Source organism: Heloderma suspectum, chromosome 2 (genome assembly GCF_057233095.1).
Source record: "Heloderma suspectum isolate Gila_16-S chromosome 2, 16-S_ref, whole genome shotgun sequence".
In the NCBI taxonomy this organism is placed as follows: Eukaryota; Metazoa; Chordata; class Lepidosauria; order Squamata; family Helodermatidae; genus Heloderma; species Heloderma suspectum.
Window position 1 is genome coordinate 51,947,368 of NC_139459.1, and position 18,312 is coordinate 51,965,679.

The following is an 18,312-nucleotide window of genomic DNA, read 5'->3' on the forward strand; positions in this document are numbered from 1 at the left end:
TTCTGCAGGTTTTCTAACAGAGTTTGTCTGCACAGTGCATTTGCCTCATGGAGTGTTGTTTCTCAACAATGCATCCAACAGTTGCTGTCTTTTTCTTTATCAATAGGTCTGTGGGCTCTTTATCCTGTAAAACAAAAATGCCTGAAACTTGCCTTCAAAATATTCTCTTCTAAAAACAGTCTTTCTAAATTTTGGAACAATAGTTCTTAGCGGCACAGTTGCTGCAAATATCTGTTCTCGGGCAACATTCAAGCTGAATATAAACTATTAGCAGTGAAATTTCACCCTGATATAACATGTTGCTTTAGTGCTAATTTTGTTGCCATAGTTACCAAGTTCCTTTTGATACATTTCTCAATACCAAACATTTTGCTTTTTGAATTCTGTTGTCATGCTATTTCAGTTTACCCATATTGGAGAATCAGTTCACTGATACTGGAGAATTATTTAGGTGTTTTAACAATTATCCAGGCTTCGTCATGATGGACAAATACCTCCTCCACATGAAAGAGTTAATTTGAACGCTCTTCCCAAATGTTATCTGGAACTCACACAAGGCCTTCGATATGTCTATTGATGTAGACAGCAAGCTACCACTGGCCTGTCTAACTCATTATTTTCAATACTGATTGGCAACAGCTCTCTAGGGTTTTTCAGACAGGAGTCTTTGCTAGCTCTACCAGGGATTGGGTACCAAGGATTGGTTCAAGGGTACCAAGGATTGAACAGGGTATGTTTTGTAGGCAAAGCATGTGCTCTAACACTGGACCCTCCTCAGCCAAGGTCAATTGTCACAGCGTGACTAGTTGCATGCTACTACAGTTGGACTGGGACTGTATAAAGGAAAAAATGTGAGCACCAGTTTTTTTTAATTACCAGGAGGGCAAATACCTAATCAATTTTGGAACAATGTTATTCTTCATACTGAGGATAATAGATGGAGTGGTAAATTTCAGTGAATATGATTTAAGAGATTTTGGATTTTCCAAAATCTGGGGTTATGCCCAATTGACTGGAGGTCCATGTGAACTCTGCAGTGTGGAACTCTTGTCTGTAGCGTCTACTCCTAACCCCCAAATGACATGAGCATGGAAGCTTGTTTCCATGTGCACCATCCTAACTAAATCAGGGCATTTAGGCATGGGGTTGGTGTATATTAACCATGAATTTACAGCAAATTCAAAGTACAGTGATTCTTTGTGCTTTCTCAGTTCCACACCCTGACTAATTTCCATCTATTTATTGTTATAATTATTCTGCATTTGTGTAAAAAAACAACAACCCTGTAAATAATAAATACACATTTAAAATTAGGGAATGTACCACCTAAAATAATAATACGTGCAACTGCAAAATGTCCTTAAAATAAGATTTTAAGTATTCGGACTATAAGGTAATCACAAACCAGAAATAAACCATTTTTAGAGAGCAAGTATTCCTCATCCACCCTCTTGACTGCACCATTTAAATGGCGAGAGGTTTTACAGACAGAGTTTTGTTGTCTGTTAAGATGGAAAAGAAGATTCACAAATGTGTTCCCTAAAATTTGGTAACAAAGTATATCACTGTACAGAAAAATAATTAATCTATAACTTGTTTCTTGAGCTAGGCATATGAGTTGTAAACTGCATATCCTGTTTACTGTTAAAATGCTACAGTATAACTGTAGCTGGCAATCTGTACAGTGATTAGTGACAAGGGATGTCAGTGCTACAGAGATTCTAATTGCAAACAGCTGGTCAATTCAGATTTTGCCAGTTTGTTTGATCTTGTGGCAGATATCTTGCAAGTCTGACTGACCTTAGAGTTGAGCTGATATTGCAGCAAGAGTTTGTCAGTCTTACTTTTGCTGGTTTTTGTTTTTTTGTTTAAGTGTAAATGTTAAATGTTAAATGTAAATACATAATTGCAACAACCTGTGGTTTTTTTTTTAATAAATAGTGGAGGGGGTATAGTTGTTTTCTAATCTCACCAGCATCAGGCAGTTATTCTGTCATGAACTAGTTTCCATTAAACACTATAGACCACTCTAGTTTCTGGGAAGGAGGGGAGTGTGATATATCTACATCATTACAGAACTGTGTTCTTATACTTTTTAAGCTAATGGCAGTAAAAATAAAGCAAGAACATTATTTTCCATCAGAATATTTAGTTTTATGTATGTGCAAATTTTATTGATGAATTAATTGATAAAGGGCTTACAGCACAATCCTTTACAAGTCAGCTTAGAAGTAAGTCATATTGACTTCAATGGGACTTGCCCCTGGGTAAGTGCTATATAGGATTGCAGTCTCCAACTCACATAATTGACTGTGATTTATTGAATCAAGCATCATCCCTAAATCTAAAATAAAATAGGTTCTGTGCTTTGGAGAAAACTCCCAAGGTTTTGTGATTACATAATTCACTAATTATTCACTAATATTCTGAAGAAAAAATGATGAAGGCATTTACACAGTAAATTTCTTATTTTGATGTTTAATTTCCCCTTCTGGGTCCTAGCAGACCTGGGGGAAAGGGTCAAGAGGTTTGCCTACCTCAGAGCCATACCTTGTGACCTAGAAGCCTTCTCATGGGTCTTGCAGATCTCATGGCGGCAACATCTAGCCTAATTTTTGTACTCTCTTGTTTTCCCGCTTTCTCTTACCCCCTCCTTTTTGTACTATCCAACCTGATGGAGAACTCAGAAACTTGCGCACTAGTTAGTGGCATCCTTATTGGCTTTCATAAAAAGTATTGTCGACCTGTGGATTTTGTCCTCTCATCTGCTTGTGGACTGCCCCCTTTTCCTGGCCGGGTTCCATTCGTTTTTACAACTGCCTAACACAGAGAGATTCAACAGCTGCAGTTTCTCTTGTTATTACTACATTTCCAAGATAGGAAAAGGCTCCTCTTGTTGAATTTGTACCTGGCCTGCAGTTGTTAATGGCAAACGAGTCCTATCAGAAAAGAAGAGCAGCGACCTATCGGGTGGGGAGCGGGAGAGAGTGCTCTCATCCCCATTATTTGCGTGTGCAGGATTGAACTTTGGCGCCAGAAAGAGGCTCTGAAGCTGAATCCTTGGTGCGCCCTACGTGTCCTGGTAGCATCGGAAGGCATTTTCGTCTCGCTCCATCCATGTTAATCCCACAGTCCGGGAAGCAGCGCTAGAGGCTGGGCGCGCGCTGAGCTCTCCGTTTAACATCCAAGCGTTATCCTGTTCTGTTTTCTTCCTGTGCCCGGCCACTGACACGCTCCTGCGGAGAGACCGCCCGTTGGAGCCAGCTTCCTGCACCGTCCCCAGGCCGCGTGGAAATCTGTGCCTGCCTCTTTGCTGGCTTCCTTTTCACGCTCCCTTCGGCCAGCTCGACTGGCTGGAGATAAAACCCCCTAGAGGCGGCAGGCAAAAGGGAGGAGGGAGTTGAGCTCTGCCACAGACGAGGGCGCGCGCGGGCGCGCGCGCTGAGGGAAGGTTAATGCGCTCTGGCAGCGACAGCGGCGGCGACTTTGCTCTTTAAATTGGTCTCAAAGCCGCTTACGGCTGATCTCCCACGTGATATTTCCCCTTCTGGCGGAGTTTGGGGGTGGGGGGAGCAGGAGGAAGGAACCGGGACCCCAGCGAGCTTGGCGTGGCTCTACTCGCGAAGAGCCAACGGAAAAACGCGCCTCGCACAACTTTTCTGGGCGGAAGGCGCGCAACGGAGAACCCTCAGCCGGGAGCTAGGGACGAGCTAGGCATCCAAGAGCAGTCCAGTCTCAGGAGCCCGGAGCCTCTCAGGGTTGAAGCTGACGAGCCCAGCTGCCTCTCTGGGCGACAGTAGCGCCCCGGGGCGGCGGCGGCGGCGGCGGCGGCACCGGCACCACTCGGGGCGGAGGACAGCGCCGGCGCGCCGCTCCGCAGCTGCGCGCCGCAGGGTAGAGCGTCCCTCCGTCCGCCTGCCTGCTCTTGCCCTGCCTCGCTTCCGCCGTGCCCATGAGGTCCTTTCGCTGCTGCTGCTCGACGACGGGCTCCCGCTGAAGAGCGGGGGGCGACAGGGCGCCCGTGACCCAGGTGGACGTCGGCGGCGGCTGGAGGCACCATGCAGAAGAGCGTGCGCTACAACGAGGGCCACGCCTTGTACCTGGCCGTGCTGGCTCGCAAGGAGGGCACCAGGCGCGGGTGCCTGAGCAAGAAGACGGCCGAGACGAGCCGCTGGCACGACAAGTGGTTCGCGCTCTATCAGAACATGCTCTTCTACTTCGAGAGCGAGCAGAGCGCCCGGCCCGCCGGCATATACATGCTGGAAGGCTGCAGCTGCGAGAGGGTGCCGGCCCCCAAGGGCGCATCCGCCGTCAGTGCCAAAGACGCGGCGCTGGACAAGCAGGTAGCTGCCCCTCCTCGCGAGCTCCCTCCGACGGGTGTTTCTCTGCTCCCCGCCCCGCACGGACCTCCCGCTTCTCCCCCCGCCCCGGGCGCTCTTTCCCCCCGTTTCTCCCCCGCACACACCGTGCGCTCTTCCCTCCCGCCCTGCCTCGCTCGCCTGATAGGATGTCGACGAAGCCGGGGCTCCGGGGTGTGGGTGGCTCCGCTGCCTGCACAGAGTGAGACCCCTGAAGTCGGAGGCAATAGGGCATCCGTGTGCTACTAGAGACGGCACGCGGCCGTCAGGCCCTTCATCCAAAGTGTTGATCATCTGGCCGCCTTCGGTGAGCGCCAGGCAGCAGGGGGAAGACGTGCGCGGTGTGCTTGCCAGTTGCTGTCCGCTCGGCGAGCCTTACCCCTCCCCAAACCTTCCGAGTTTGATCCGTCTAAAATAGGGGGGCTCCCAGTTGGGGCTGGTGAGCCGGAACTCTAAAGGATCTATCCAGATCTAAAGGAGCTATTTCGGGGATAGGGTTCCGTACCTTGGATAGCTCCTTTAGAGTTCTGGCTTGTTCTGACAAACTCAGAATGGATTCATAGCCCCACCGAAATCAGACCCACCAGCTTCCTAACCACTGCCATTTTGGTTTGTGCTGTGTCCCGCGGGGGAATACGGAGGATGCTTTTCTTCACATCTTCTGTAGTGGGAAATTAGGGATTAGATCTTCTGTGAAGAAGATGATATGGGGTAACCATCTGTATTTCCCGTCTGCCATCCCATCCCTACTAACCTGGTAGATTGTGTCGACACTTCTTAGTAGTGGTGAATTTCGGCAGTATACTGGGCTCTAAGCTTCTTGGAAACTGCACCTGAGAGCCCTTCCTTAGAGCTGATTTATGAGTATTTTTAAATGGTAGTGGGAGTTCAGCCCTCCATGCAGTGGGAGTGCACTTGAAAACCACCTGGTATGGCTCTTGGAATTCTAGGTATACTGACAGTAAACTTTAGGCACCTTGTATTATCATAAAAACGGGCATGGTGGATGCTATATTGCCCAAGTCAGCTGCTTAGCCTATCTGTATGGTTGGGCCAGTCCTGCTTTGCCCTCTTCTCCACCCTAGATGTGTGTAGCCATATCTAGGTGACAGTTCAATGCACTCTGCACCTGTTTAGAGCCATTTTGTTCTTGATTGCTTTGGCACTCACATTTTCTAGGGCTGAGCCTTGGCAAAAGCAGAACTGGGCTGCTCAAGTACACTTCTGCATTTGAGGCTTAACATGTCTAGGAACAGCAGTCATAGCCCCCCCCCCCCAGCTGCTTCAGAGAAAGATATAAGAAATCCCAGTATGTGCTGTGTAATATGACGGCTTGCTTCCGTTGCAAATCTTTCTAAGATGGTAAGATGGACCGTGCTCTTCTGTGTGAGAGAGGAAAACAGGGTAGGGCAAAGTAACACAACCACTTTATGAACATTAGAAAGGATTTATCTTTCACCCATATACATTTGAAAGGATTCATAATAATATCCTTTTTCCATCTTACAGTTTCAATAAAACCTGTGGCTTAAATATTTTGCTATGGTTTCTGTTGTTGTGATGGATTAAATCCAGCCTATGGTATCTAGTTCTGTAGAAAAATCTATCCTCTGGAATATTTAAACATCAACTATGAAATAGAAATAGTTGGAATGGGTAAGCATTCAGATATTCCATTTAAATGCTTTGATACAGATAGACCTGGCACTTCTGTGCTCGTCTTAATCCTGAGTTCTTTGTACAAAACCAGTTTGTATGCCGATCTGTACACTCTGCTGTTTAAACTAAACTAAATGGATTTTGATCGGCACAAATCACAAGTTTTAATTTGGCTAGTTTCTCTAAACATAGCTCTAATATAAATTGTGTTTGGAAGCTGTGGGTCCAGTGGTTTACACAACCACATATAAACCAAAAGACTTCAGTGGTAATACTTTTGAGAGTCTCTGATTTGAAGAGTTGGTCAGTACAATAGTAGTCAAAGTCAGGAGTGGATCCACAAGGTAAGCAGTAAATAGCACCAGGTTTGGTTTCCAGCCATTTGGAGACAGAATCGGGAAAATTCAGTAATGGATGTGTGAGTGTATTTTTCAGTTGAACCTAACGCAGAGATATACTAGATCTAAAGATGTATGAATCTTTACAGTTTGAGTAGAGGAGGTTGGCTGTTGAAGTAGGTTGTAAACAGCTACATTCTGCTTGATAAACTTAGAGAATGAGGACAAATTATATTACCAATATAGAAGTGATACGTGTTGCAAAACAATACAAAGAGGTAGTACTAATGGATAGGATATTTGATCCCTGCTTCTTAGTAAAGCACTTTAGCGGGTGTCAAATTTGATGGCCCTGTTTTCACTGTATTGTTACAGTCTGAGTAAGAATCTAGTGGTGTTGACTCATTTCTCCTTGACTTGTGGGATCAAACAGGTGTCAGTCACTTTGAAAGTGCTGGGAATTTTTCTCAAAAAAACCCACAAACTTTCTGAGTTGCAAGCTTTTGACTTAAAAAAAGAATAAAGAATAAAATCTTGAACAGCTTCCAACATCTTCCCACCAGTTTAACCTGTGATGAAAAAAATTATGCTAGGAGAGCTGCATTTGTAAAGTCATACGATTAAGCAACAATCCTATGTGCACTTATTGAAATCAAGTGGACTTCTAAGTGAATGTCCTTAGGATTGGGGGTATTTGTTTTTCCACTTCTATAACTCTGTTAGGAATAAATTCTTTAATATTTAGCTAGCAGGATCTATTCTAAGCACAAATGTGCTTAGCTGATACATAGTCTGCCTTTTTCATGAGCTGCTGGTCTACACTCACAAGTAAAACTATATTTAAAGTTATGCATTAATGCTTGCATATTGGGATGATTAATGCAGAGCAGGAAATATATCTTACTTTCTGTCTTAGAATAAGCAAACCTTTAATTTGCTCTTGGTGTGTTCTGGTTTTGCTTAGGAAATATGGCTGGCCAAAAAGTAAATTTGTTTTACACCTTAATTGCAAAAATTGGAAATAAGTCCTATGGATTTCACCAGGATGTATTTTCCCATAACTGGCTTGGATCATAGTGCATTCTGATGCAGGTTTACTCAGAAGTAAGTCCCACTTATTGGACTGGGGCTTACCCCCACAAAAGTGTGCATAGAATTGCAGCATTTGGGACCAGCTCTCTTTCCCTATGCCACATGACAGGATTCATGTATTATTTGCAGTGGTTATGATAGTGGCTTAACATAGCATTGTGCTGGCACTAGATATTGTCCACTGACTTTGATTTAGTGATGCTCCTGCATCTTCTGTGCATTGCCAGCAGTGATGCATAAGATAGAACTGCCATGCTGTCCTGAACTATGGATGGGGCCGTCAGAGGCCTGTAGATATGGATTCTGCTGCAACATTGAGCTGATCTCCACTTACAGTGTTTTCTTGGCAGAGAAAAGACTTGGATGGCTTCACCACATATGCTTTATACATGGCCTGTGAAAAATTGTTTATATGTTTTAAATATAAATAATGCCAGTTATAAAATGCCAAATATTAAAGCAGATGGCTTGGAGGCTACCAGACAGGCAACCTAATGGTTCAGTAAAAGTTCAGGCAGAGGCTGAAACAGTCTGTGAACAGCTCAGCCTGTACTGATTGAGAAGTTGCTCAGACCGATGAGCCAAGCCAGAGTAATTCACAGTTATATAAAGCTGGATGAGCCCTTATTGGCTGTTCAAGCCACCTGATTCCCACTTGGATGAAAACTGCAGTACACTGTATGGTCACCTGCCGTGCTGGCACTGCATGCAGGCTGCAAAGATCAGATTACCAGATCCCTCTGTCTGCACATTACCGTGGTGGTGAAGGGTGGAAGATGCCTGATTTGAAACCACAGCTGAATCTACACATAGCAGTTATACCATTATCATACTGTTATCATAACTGTTGGTGCCCATTGGTGTCATGTAAACCAATAGTTAAGATAATGGTATAACTGCGGTGTGTAGATTCAGCTCACAACACCTTGTACCAAGGGTGTATATTTCAGCTAACATAGTTCTAGAGGTTCAAGACATTCAGTTTTCACATGTCAGGATTCTGATGTGGTTCTGTTAGGGGTGTGCACGGACCACAAGATTCAGTTTAGACCCCAATTGGAAAAACAACTTGATTCAGCTTGGACCAATTCAAAAGCTGCCCACTTTGGCTCAGGTCTGAATCCGAATCTTGATTCGGAAATCCAGATCTTCGTATCTCCCAGTGGTTATCATTGGAAATCAACAAATGCCTATAACTTTTTTTCTGTTTGTCAGAATTAGATGAAATGTATAATCATAGTAGTTCCTTGTGGAGGATTATGCCTGCCAAATTTCAGACATATGAGTGCACAGGTGTTTGTGCTACACACCTTGAAAAAAAATTTTTTTTTTAAAGAGAACTGCCTATAACTTTTTATTTCTTGGTAGAATTGGATGAAATTCTAGGGATAGTTTACCCTTCTGAGGGGATCAAGGTTGCCATGTTTCAAATTAACATGTGGAGGGGACTTTGTGCAAGAGCAGCCTTTACAGTTTGAGGGTTTCCAAAAAAAGGATGTGCTTATCTCCCCCCCCCCCTTTTTGTAGACAATTGTTATGGAAATGACATATAGCATAGAGGTGGCCCTAGGTAAAAACCTGAAAAATTTCAGAAGGATAGGTGCAGCATTTTTTGTGGAAGGGTTTTGTGTGTGTGTGTGTGTGTGTGGACAATTTATATGAAAATGGCATATGTCATAGGTGTCCCTCAGCAAGAAACTTGCAAAATTTCAGAGGATAGGTGCAGGGGCTAGGGAATGATGATGAATGAAAAACAGTTTGACTTTTTTGTTTTCTGCTGAATTGGCACAAAAGTTACAAGGTGAAATAGGAAAGGGGTGGGTGATGGATGTAAAGCAGAGGCATAAGGATATGATCATCCAGCATTTTCCAGGCAAGCAACCAATGCTACACACTCCCAGGTCCCACATCTCCACACCTCTTTTAATGTTCCTACTCATGAGAGACAGAACTAGCAAAGAGCACTGAATCAGTCCTTGATATATTATTTCAACATCCCTCTCCTGGGATTGGGATGGGAGAGCCCTGGTAAAACAATTCACTGTGATTAGAAACTACAGCTGCTGGTCACAAAACTACACCCGCTCCTCTCCCTCTCCAATCTTCCCACCCTGGGCTTTTCCTTAGGTGGAGAGAGCTTGGGGAGAAATGTATCAGTTTTTGGAGACACACTCTCTGTATCTCTGTGTTCCTCCAAATCTTCAGAAGTGTTCAGATTTGGTCTGCTTTGGAGGAGTCAAATGTGATGCACGCCATAGGAGAAGAAGAATATTATCTGCTTCTTGGTAGGCTTTAAATATGATGAAAAAACAAAATTTGGGGGGTTGTTAAATCACAGAAACATAAAAGAACCAATGCAGGTGCATATGAGCAAGGTTTGAATCTCATACCTCAAGTAACATCACAAAACTCCTGCATAGTAAGATAAAAATGTGATCGAAGATCTAATAAGCAGAAGGAATACAGAACTCTTCCTTTCCAAAAAGGGTAAATTCGTTATGGAATTATAGATTAAAATGCACATGACATTATAAGATTGTTCTAAGAACACCTATTTTGACCAGAGTATGATATATTCACTGTTTTACACACCAGTCCTAACAACTTTACTTAGAAGTAAATCCATTAATTTTAGTGGAGGCTGATTCTAAGTTAGTTCAGCCAAAACTGAACGCTTAAGGCAGCAATCCTATACCCACTTATCTGGGAGTATTGAACATAGTTGGACTCATTTCTGAGTAAACATGCACTGTAAATTCTTTACTTAATTCTAATAGGAACTGTGATTGTAAGCAGATTTAATAAGAAGTTCAGTTCCATTTGAAACAATAGGACCCAATGAAGTGTAGGCATTTAGGTTTGTGTTGTAAACATGTATATTTGTTTCTCTATACATGTTTTAAAACAATAGTTATGGTTTGAGATTAATCACATAACATTCAGGTTTTTAAAAGCTTCCCTTCTACCAGTCCAGTAATGTAGAACTTTTTGATGTATTGTCTCCATCACTGAAAGCTGTATCATGAAACATGCAAAGTTACATTGTTGTTATTGTTGTTGTTCAGTCGTCAAGTCATGTCCGACTCTTCGTGACCCCATGGACCATAGCACGCCAGGCCTTCCTGTCCTCTGCTCTCTCCCGGAGTGTGCTCAAGTTCATCTTCATTGCATCGGTGATGCTATCTAGCCGTCTCATCCTCTGCCATCCCCTTCTCCTTTTGCCTTCAATCTTTCCCAGCATCAGGGTCTTTTCCAGTGACTTTTCTCTTCGCATTAGGTGGCCAAAATATTTGAGCTTCAGCTTCAGTATCTGCCGTTCCAATGAGCAGTCAGGATTGATTTCTTTAGGATTGACTGATTTGACCTCTTTGCAGTCCCGGGGACTCATAAGAGCCTTCTCCAGCACCACAGTTCGAAAGCATCAGTTCTTCGGCCCTCAGCCTTCCTTATATTCCAGCTCTCACAGCCATATGTTGCTACTGGGAAAACCATAGCTTTGATTATACGAACCTTTGTTGGCAAGGTGATGTCTCTGCTTCTTACTATGCTGTCTAGGTTGGCCATAGCTTTCCTCCCAAGGAGCAAGCGTCTTTTAATTTCATGGCTACAGTCACTGTCTGTGGTGATCTTGGAGCCCAAGAAAATAAAATCTGTCACTGCTTCCATTTCTTCCCCTTCTAGATGCCAGGAAGTGATGGGGCCAGATGCCATGATCTTCGTTTTGTTAATGTTGAGTTTCAAACCAGCTTTTGCACTCTCCACTTTCACCCTCAACAAGAGGCTCTTTAGATCCTCTTCACTTTCTGCCATTAGGGTGGTATTGTCTGCGTACCTGAGGTTGTTGAGAATTCTCCCGGCAATCTTAATTCTGACCTGTGATTCATCCAACCCGGCGTTTCTCATGATGTACTCTGCATATAAGTTAAATAAGCAGGGCGACAATATGCAGCCTTGTCGTACTCCTTTCCCAATTTTGAACCAATCGGTTGTTCCATGTCTAGTTCTTACTGTTGCTTCTTGACCCTCATATAGGTTTCTCAGGAGACAGGTAAGGTGGTCTGGTACTCCCATCTCTTTAAGAATTTACCACAGTTTGTTGTGATCCACATAATCAAAGGCTTTAGCGTAGTCAATGAAGGAGAAATAGACATTTTTCTGGAATTCTCTTGCTTTCTCCATGATCCAGTGAATGTTGGCGATTTGATCTCTAGTTCCTCTGCCTCTTCGAAACCCAGCTTGTACTTTCGATAGTTCTTGGTTCACATACTGCTGAAGCCTAGCTTGTAGGATTTTGAGCATAACCTTGCTGGCAAGTGAAATGAGCGCAATTGTACGGTAATTTGAGCACTCTTTGGCATTGCCCTCCTTTGGAATTGGAATGTAAACTGACCTTTTCCAGTCTTGTGGCCACTGTTGAATGTTCCAAATTTGTTGGCATATTGAGTGCAGCACTTTAACAGCATCATTTTTTAGGATTTTAAATAGCTCAGCTGGAATACTGTCATCTCTGCTAGCTTTGTTGTTAGTAATGCTTCCTAAGGCCCACTTGAGTACAAACGTTTGTTTACCCCAGGCAAAACTTGTTGTCTAGAAACTGGATGTCAAAAACTCCATGATATCTGTGTATAAGCTATTATTACACTCTAACAACCTACACTAGCAGTTTAGAGATGGGTGTTATCAAGCGTGAAGAGTTATGTATGTATGGGCGCGGCGTGTGTGTGTCACAATTGTATCCATCTATCCTTATTTCCCCCTTCCTTAGACTTTGTGTGTGTGAATTTATTTTATAAGGTGTTTGAGATGTAAGATGTGTGTCGTTATGGCATGCTGGAAAAGACGAAAGGAGTATAAACTGTTATGAAAAGGTAGACCATCAAAATTAATAGAAATTGTGAAATAATGTTTATAAAACAGATGTTTAGAAATTAGTTCTTCAATACTTTTTATTGAAGTATTGCCAAATCTGATATCCCTTCCCCTACTCAGAATGAATGTGTTTGAAGGTCAGGTGACTGTAAATTCAGTAGCTTAGCTTTAGTTGGCTCACAATTTAGTACATGTATTATTTTACCTGTTATAGGTAATGTGATAATATGCTTTGTCATACTATGTCAGTGTGTATTTGACAAATATAAGTATTTGTACCTCCACATATTTTCCTTGAGCATTACGTATGGGAAGGCAGGATATAAATTTCATTAATAAAATAAATATTATGGAAATGAACATTAGTGAGAAACCTCACTAATTTTTTTTAGTTAATTTGAATTTTATTGCAGTGGACAATTAACCAGCAGAGTTTTATTTATAATGTGCAATATTATGCCATAAATCAGACTATTGGATATGACTTTTATATACCATTGGAAATAATAAGTTTTGCCGTATTAAAGCCATCAAACGGATTTTATATCTATTTGTGTGCACACATACACTGACCCCTATTATACAGAGGCAGCTTAAAGATTTCATTTTTAACCACTAAAAATACAGTTAGGCAAATGTAAGAATTATATTACCCAAACAGGGTAACTACTGTAACATTTATTGCATGTACAAAAAGCCTTCAGCTTTAGGCTCTGTATTTTATTTCTTCATGGCCTATAAATTTCTGGCATTTGCTTAGAAATAACAGTAGGAGCAACTGGTGTACATTTCTTGTTTTGATTTTAAAACAAGTGACTGCAGCAATGCAGTTTTTGGCTGCATGTGGTCATAGCCTAACCTCAGAGGGGTTGTGAGAATAAAAGGTGTGCACGTGTCTGTACACCAGGGGCATCATTATAAGAGGCCACCTGGGCACGGGCCCCGGATCTTTTTTGAGCTGGGCCCCGGATCTTTTGAGCTGTCCATTTTTTTTTAACGTTTTCCCATTGACTTGCAATGGAAAACAAAAACAGCCATAACGTTTTTAGTTTGTATGATAAATACATGAAATTTGGAGGCTAGGTAGCCTCCATAGAACCCATTGAATTTGCCAAATGTCAAGACAGTTAGGCTTAGTGTCCTTAGTGGCTTTTGTGCTAGCCACAGGTAAAATTTGCTTTTTCCAAGAAAATCTGTCATTTGTGCTTCTACATAAATTCATTGAATTTGGGGACCTAGCAGGCCCTATGGAGCTGACTGAATCTACCAAATTTCAGACAGTTAAGTCCAGTGGCTTTTGCGCTAGCCATGCGTAAATTTTCCTTTTCTCAAAGTCTAAAACAAAAAGTAAAAACTGTCAAGTCACCCAGGGGATTAGAGATCCTAATCAGAAGGTGTTTAAGGTGACCATTAGGAGGTCACTATCCCTAATCTCTGGTGCAGGATTTTTTTGAGGTGCAAAAAACCTCTCTCCCCCTACTTTTCTTTTCTGCTCTTACATGCCCACTGTTGGGAGCTTTCCTGCAATGAAATTTTGAAGAGTGGAAGGAAGGGAAGAAAGAGCTCCATATAAATACTAGTATTTCACACAGCATCTGATTTTACTGCCCCAAACTGGAACCTTTGGATTCTGCAGAAGTTTAGTAGCTTCAGTACAGCAAAGGATCCAATCAGCCTCCACAAACTTCTTTCTCCCCCTCCACTTTAATTTCTCCTAAATAGCTGTAGGACTCAAATAATCCCAAAGGGAGGATTAGGACTATGTGGCGTCATGATCGAGAAACTGCTGGAGCTTTTAAATAGGTTCTGCAGTTTTAAAAAAGCTAGAAAAAGCCCTCAGCCACCTCACCTCATAAAATTCATTTAAGTACGTGCAGCCCTTATAAACCCTCCACAGCCTCCTAAATTCCTCTGAAGTACTACCTCTCTGAAAGGAGCCACTTGGCTTAGGGAATTCTCTCTACTCTCCCCCCCCCACACACACACATTTCCAATCACCATTCTTTTCTTCTTCCCTCCCCTAATCTGTTCTTTCTTTGTTTCTTTCTCTTCTTTATTCCACCCAGAGCATATCTTGGGGAATTCTTAAAGAGAGTTTCCTTCGGTGGGCAAGAGAAGTTCTGAACTGTATTTGACTTTATACAAACAGACAAGAGGGTTGGTCTTTCTCCTTCTCACTCAAGCTTTGAAAAAAGTGGGTTCACATGGTTGCAGAGAAACAAAACTGGGGCTGTTCTGTTTGTCAGTTGCCATTATCCAGCAATAGGAAGGGCTGTAGCTCAGTGTCAGAGCTCGTGCTTAGCATGCAGAAGGTCCCAGGTTCAATCCCCAGCATCTCCAGGTAGGGCTAGGAAAGAATCCTGCCTGAAACCCTGGAGAGCAGCTCCTGCCAGTCAGTGTCAACAATACTGGGCTAGATGGGCCCAGGGTCTGACTCAGCATAAGGCAGCTTCCTATGTTCCTATGAACAGAAAGCTTTAATTTTAAAAAAATGAGTTTTTGGTTTGTTTTTTAAGTGGAGGGGAGATAAATGCTGCTCATTTATACAAGCCTATGTATGCCTACTCAGAAGCCCCATTATGTTTAATGAGGCCTACCCTCAGGAAAGCATGCATAGGATTCCAGCACAAGTTACTTTTGCAGGGAGGGTTGAACCCTGATATTCTGCAGGTTTACTCAGAAATAAGTCCTGAGTTGTGAGCATGGTACTGCAGGCTTAATATTGTGCTTACCCAATTCTGTCTAATGAATTGACTACCCTTTCAGCTCAGTCCTATGCATGTTTTGTCATTTGTGGGTTTGCGGGGGTTTTTTGCATGAACTCTAGCTTCAGTGGTGAGGGAAAGGCACTTAGTGCATACTCAGAGTTTCTCCATAACTTAGCCCTAGTTTTGAAAACAGACTCATTGGCTGAATTTTGGTGAAGGCTTGGCACAAAAGAAGTTATGGGAAGGAAGATACATTGAGCTTGTGCACAACAAGGAGGAGGTAGAGAGGAGTTGCACAAAACACGACATCTGTTTTTATGAAGAGTTGCTCGAGGATGGTAGGATGAGGAGGGATGATTGCATGGAGCAGAATAGAATTGGTAGGGGGGAATGTAGTGCTCAGTGGTGAAAGAAAAACATTCTGCACATGCTCAGAGGCACTCTCTTTAAGAACATAAGAAGAGCCATGCTGCATCAGACCAAGGTCCATCTAGTCCAGCATTCTGTTCACACAGTGGCCAACCAGATGCCCATTGGAAACCCACAAGCAGGACATGTGTACAATAGCACTTTCCCACCCATGTTCCCCTGCTGCTAACATTGGTGAAATGTACATAAATTCTAGTAATTCTAAATTGGAATGCATGTATATCCTTCAGAAACTTTGCAGGTTTCTTGCCTGGGGGACACCTCTAATGACCTGTGCATTTTCATAAAAATTTACCCAAAAACTATTGGGGAAGGGGTGAATGGAAGGGAAAGCAAATCATTCCCTCCCCCAATCTGGAGAACTCCCCTTCCACATGAACTGCTGTCCTTCTGAAACTTTGCTGGTTTCTTACTTAGGAACAACTGTAGGCTGTCTGTAATGTTCAGAACAATGGTCCACAAGGAACATAGGGAGATAAGTATGCCCTCTTTTGGAGACCTCAAAATGTCAAGGCCACCCTTGCACAAAAACCCTTGTGGCTAGCATTCTGAAATTCGGCAGACATGATCTCCTCTGATGGGGCAATGAATCCTGAAATTTTTATCCAATTCTTCCAAGGAATTAAAACATTATTGGCAGTTCCCGTTAAAATAAAATCAACATATAAACCCTGCACCTATTTTTCTGACATTGGGCAGGTGTAATCCCCTTCTAGGGGGCTACTATGCCTGAAATTATCCAGTTCTGACCAAGATAAAAAAGTTACAGGTTTTTTTTCTAATTTCCCATGGTAGTCAACAGGAAACATAAAGACTCATTTTTCCAAACCTTGACTCAGGTTTGGTGCTGAGCTGAAGTGGTCCAACTAGAAATTGGCCAGAACAGAAGTGGGATGTTTTCCAAAATGCTGAATCGGGGTCTGAGTTGAAGTGGGGTGGGGGGTCAGTGCACACTTCTTATGTATGTATATATGTAATCTGTACACATACGCAAGCACACTGCATACACGCACCACACACACACATATTAGACGTGCGCTTAAGACTCGTATACGTGTTTGTGTGTGTGTGTGTGTGTGTATGCATGCATGCAAATTTGTGTTATGGGCCTGTGCCCTGGATCTTTTAAGACCCTAGCAACGCCCCTGCTGTACACGCAGGCAGACCCATGTTCTTTATGGAGGAATGTAACCTGATCATATAATTGCACCATACCTTACTCAGATATTGGCCACAACAGTGTGGTCTGCTTCTCTGCAGATTCAGCATGTATTTTGAGGAAAGTAACACATTCTTGTATGACCTTACAGGTAGTGACAAGGTGCAGCAGTGTTATCTATCCCATCGTCTTGGAACCCTTAGCAAGATCTTGTGCTTTTGGATACTAGAGTCTGAACCAGTGTTTAATATGAATGATATCACTGTCTTCATTATGATTTGATGAATTTCAGGGCTAAGCTCTGGCACTGAAATCAGGTTTGGGGCTAAATCCAGGTGTGTCTTGAGTTGACCACAGCATGTGCTCATGACAAGAGAGAGTATGTTGTTGGTAATAGTAGCCATTTAACAGCTCTCTCTACCACCAAAGCTGCAGCTGATAACCCAGGCCCAATCTACATAGCCAATTTAGTGCAGAGGAAGAGCACATCAGGTTTGCTTGTGACAGATCACACAGTTGCCAATCCACAGCAACCCCACAGCTTCCCTCTGGAAAAGGTGCATTTTCATAAAGTGCTTTTAGTGCGTCTTTTTTCCTTAAATGTGTCTCCTGCGCGGTTCTGCTGCAGTGTGCCCCATCTCCCTGCATTAAATCCTGGGCATGCCTCTGTGACCTGGCAGTAATGTGGTCAAGGGGTGGGGCCGCCCCTTCCCCCCTCCCTCTTTTCCCCCATTTGCCGTAGGGTGCTTTTGGATACAAGCTTTCTTTCCCACTTAGCACTACTTTGTGCTGTTTCATCCTTTCACTATATCGCAGTAGTGCTGTTTTCCCATTCACAATATGGAGCCTAGCGCAGTCGCTTTACCATTCACAGTATGCAGCCTGTTTTTCCCACTCATAATAGCATAGTAGCATTGTTTCAATCATTCAGAATAGCACAGTAGGTGCTTTGCCCATTCACAGTATGCAGCTTGTTTCTCCCATTCATAATAGTGCAGTTTTCAGCATTCACAATAGTAAAGTAGCTCCTTTATGCATTCACAGTATGTAGCCTGCTTTCCCCATTGACAGTAGTGCTGTTTCAGGCATTCACAATGGTGCTGTAGCTGCTTCACCCATTCAGATTAAGTAGCCTGTTTTTCCCATTCACAATAGCGCAGTATCTTTTAATCTTTCAATCTGTGGTTTGCCATAGCTTTCCTCCCAAGGAGCAAGCGTCTTTTAATTTCATGGCTACTGTCACCATCTGTGGTGATCTTGGAGCCTAAGAAAATAAATCTGTCACTGCTTCCATTTCTTCCCCTTCTAGATGCCAAGAAGTGATGGGGCCAGATGCCGTGATCTTAGTTTTGTTAATGTTGAGTTTCAAACCAGCTTTTGCACTCTCCTCTTTCACCCTCAACAAGAGGCTCTTTAGATCCTCTTCGCTTTCTGCCATTAGGGTGGTATCGTCTGCGTATCTGAGGTTGTTGATAATTCTCCCGGCAATCTTAATTCCGACCTGTGATTCATCCAACCTGGCATTTCTCATGATGTACTCTGCATATAAATTAAATAAGCAGGGCGACAATATACAGCCTTGTCGTACTCCTTTCCCAATTTTGAACCAGTCGGTTGTTCCATGTCTGGTTCTTACTGTTGCTTCTTGACCCTCATACAGGTTTCTCAGGAGACAGGTAAGGTGGTCTGGTACTCCCATC

General features: G+C 43.1%; 1 protein-coding gene across 2 annotated transcripts in view; it reads left to right on the forward strand.

The window, feature by feature from the left end:
• The first annotated feature begins 4,058 nt into the window (after window positions 1-4,058).
• The window catches only part of RASGRF2 (Ras protein specific guanine nucleotide releasing factor 2), a 164,501-nt gene continuing 150,247 nt past the window's right edge, over window positions 4,059-18,312 (forward strand). For both annotated transcript variants that reach the window (XM_084832076.1, XM_084832077.1), the window contains exon 1: window positions 4,059-4,343. In XM_084832076.1, coding sequence (XP_084688202.1) covers window positions 4,059-4,343 — 285 coding nt within the window. The remainder of the gene's footprint in view (window positions 4,344-18,312) is intronic.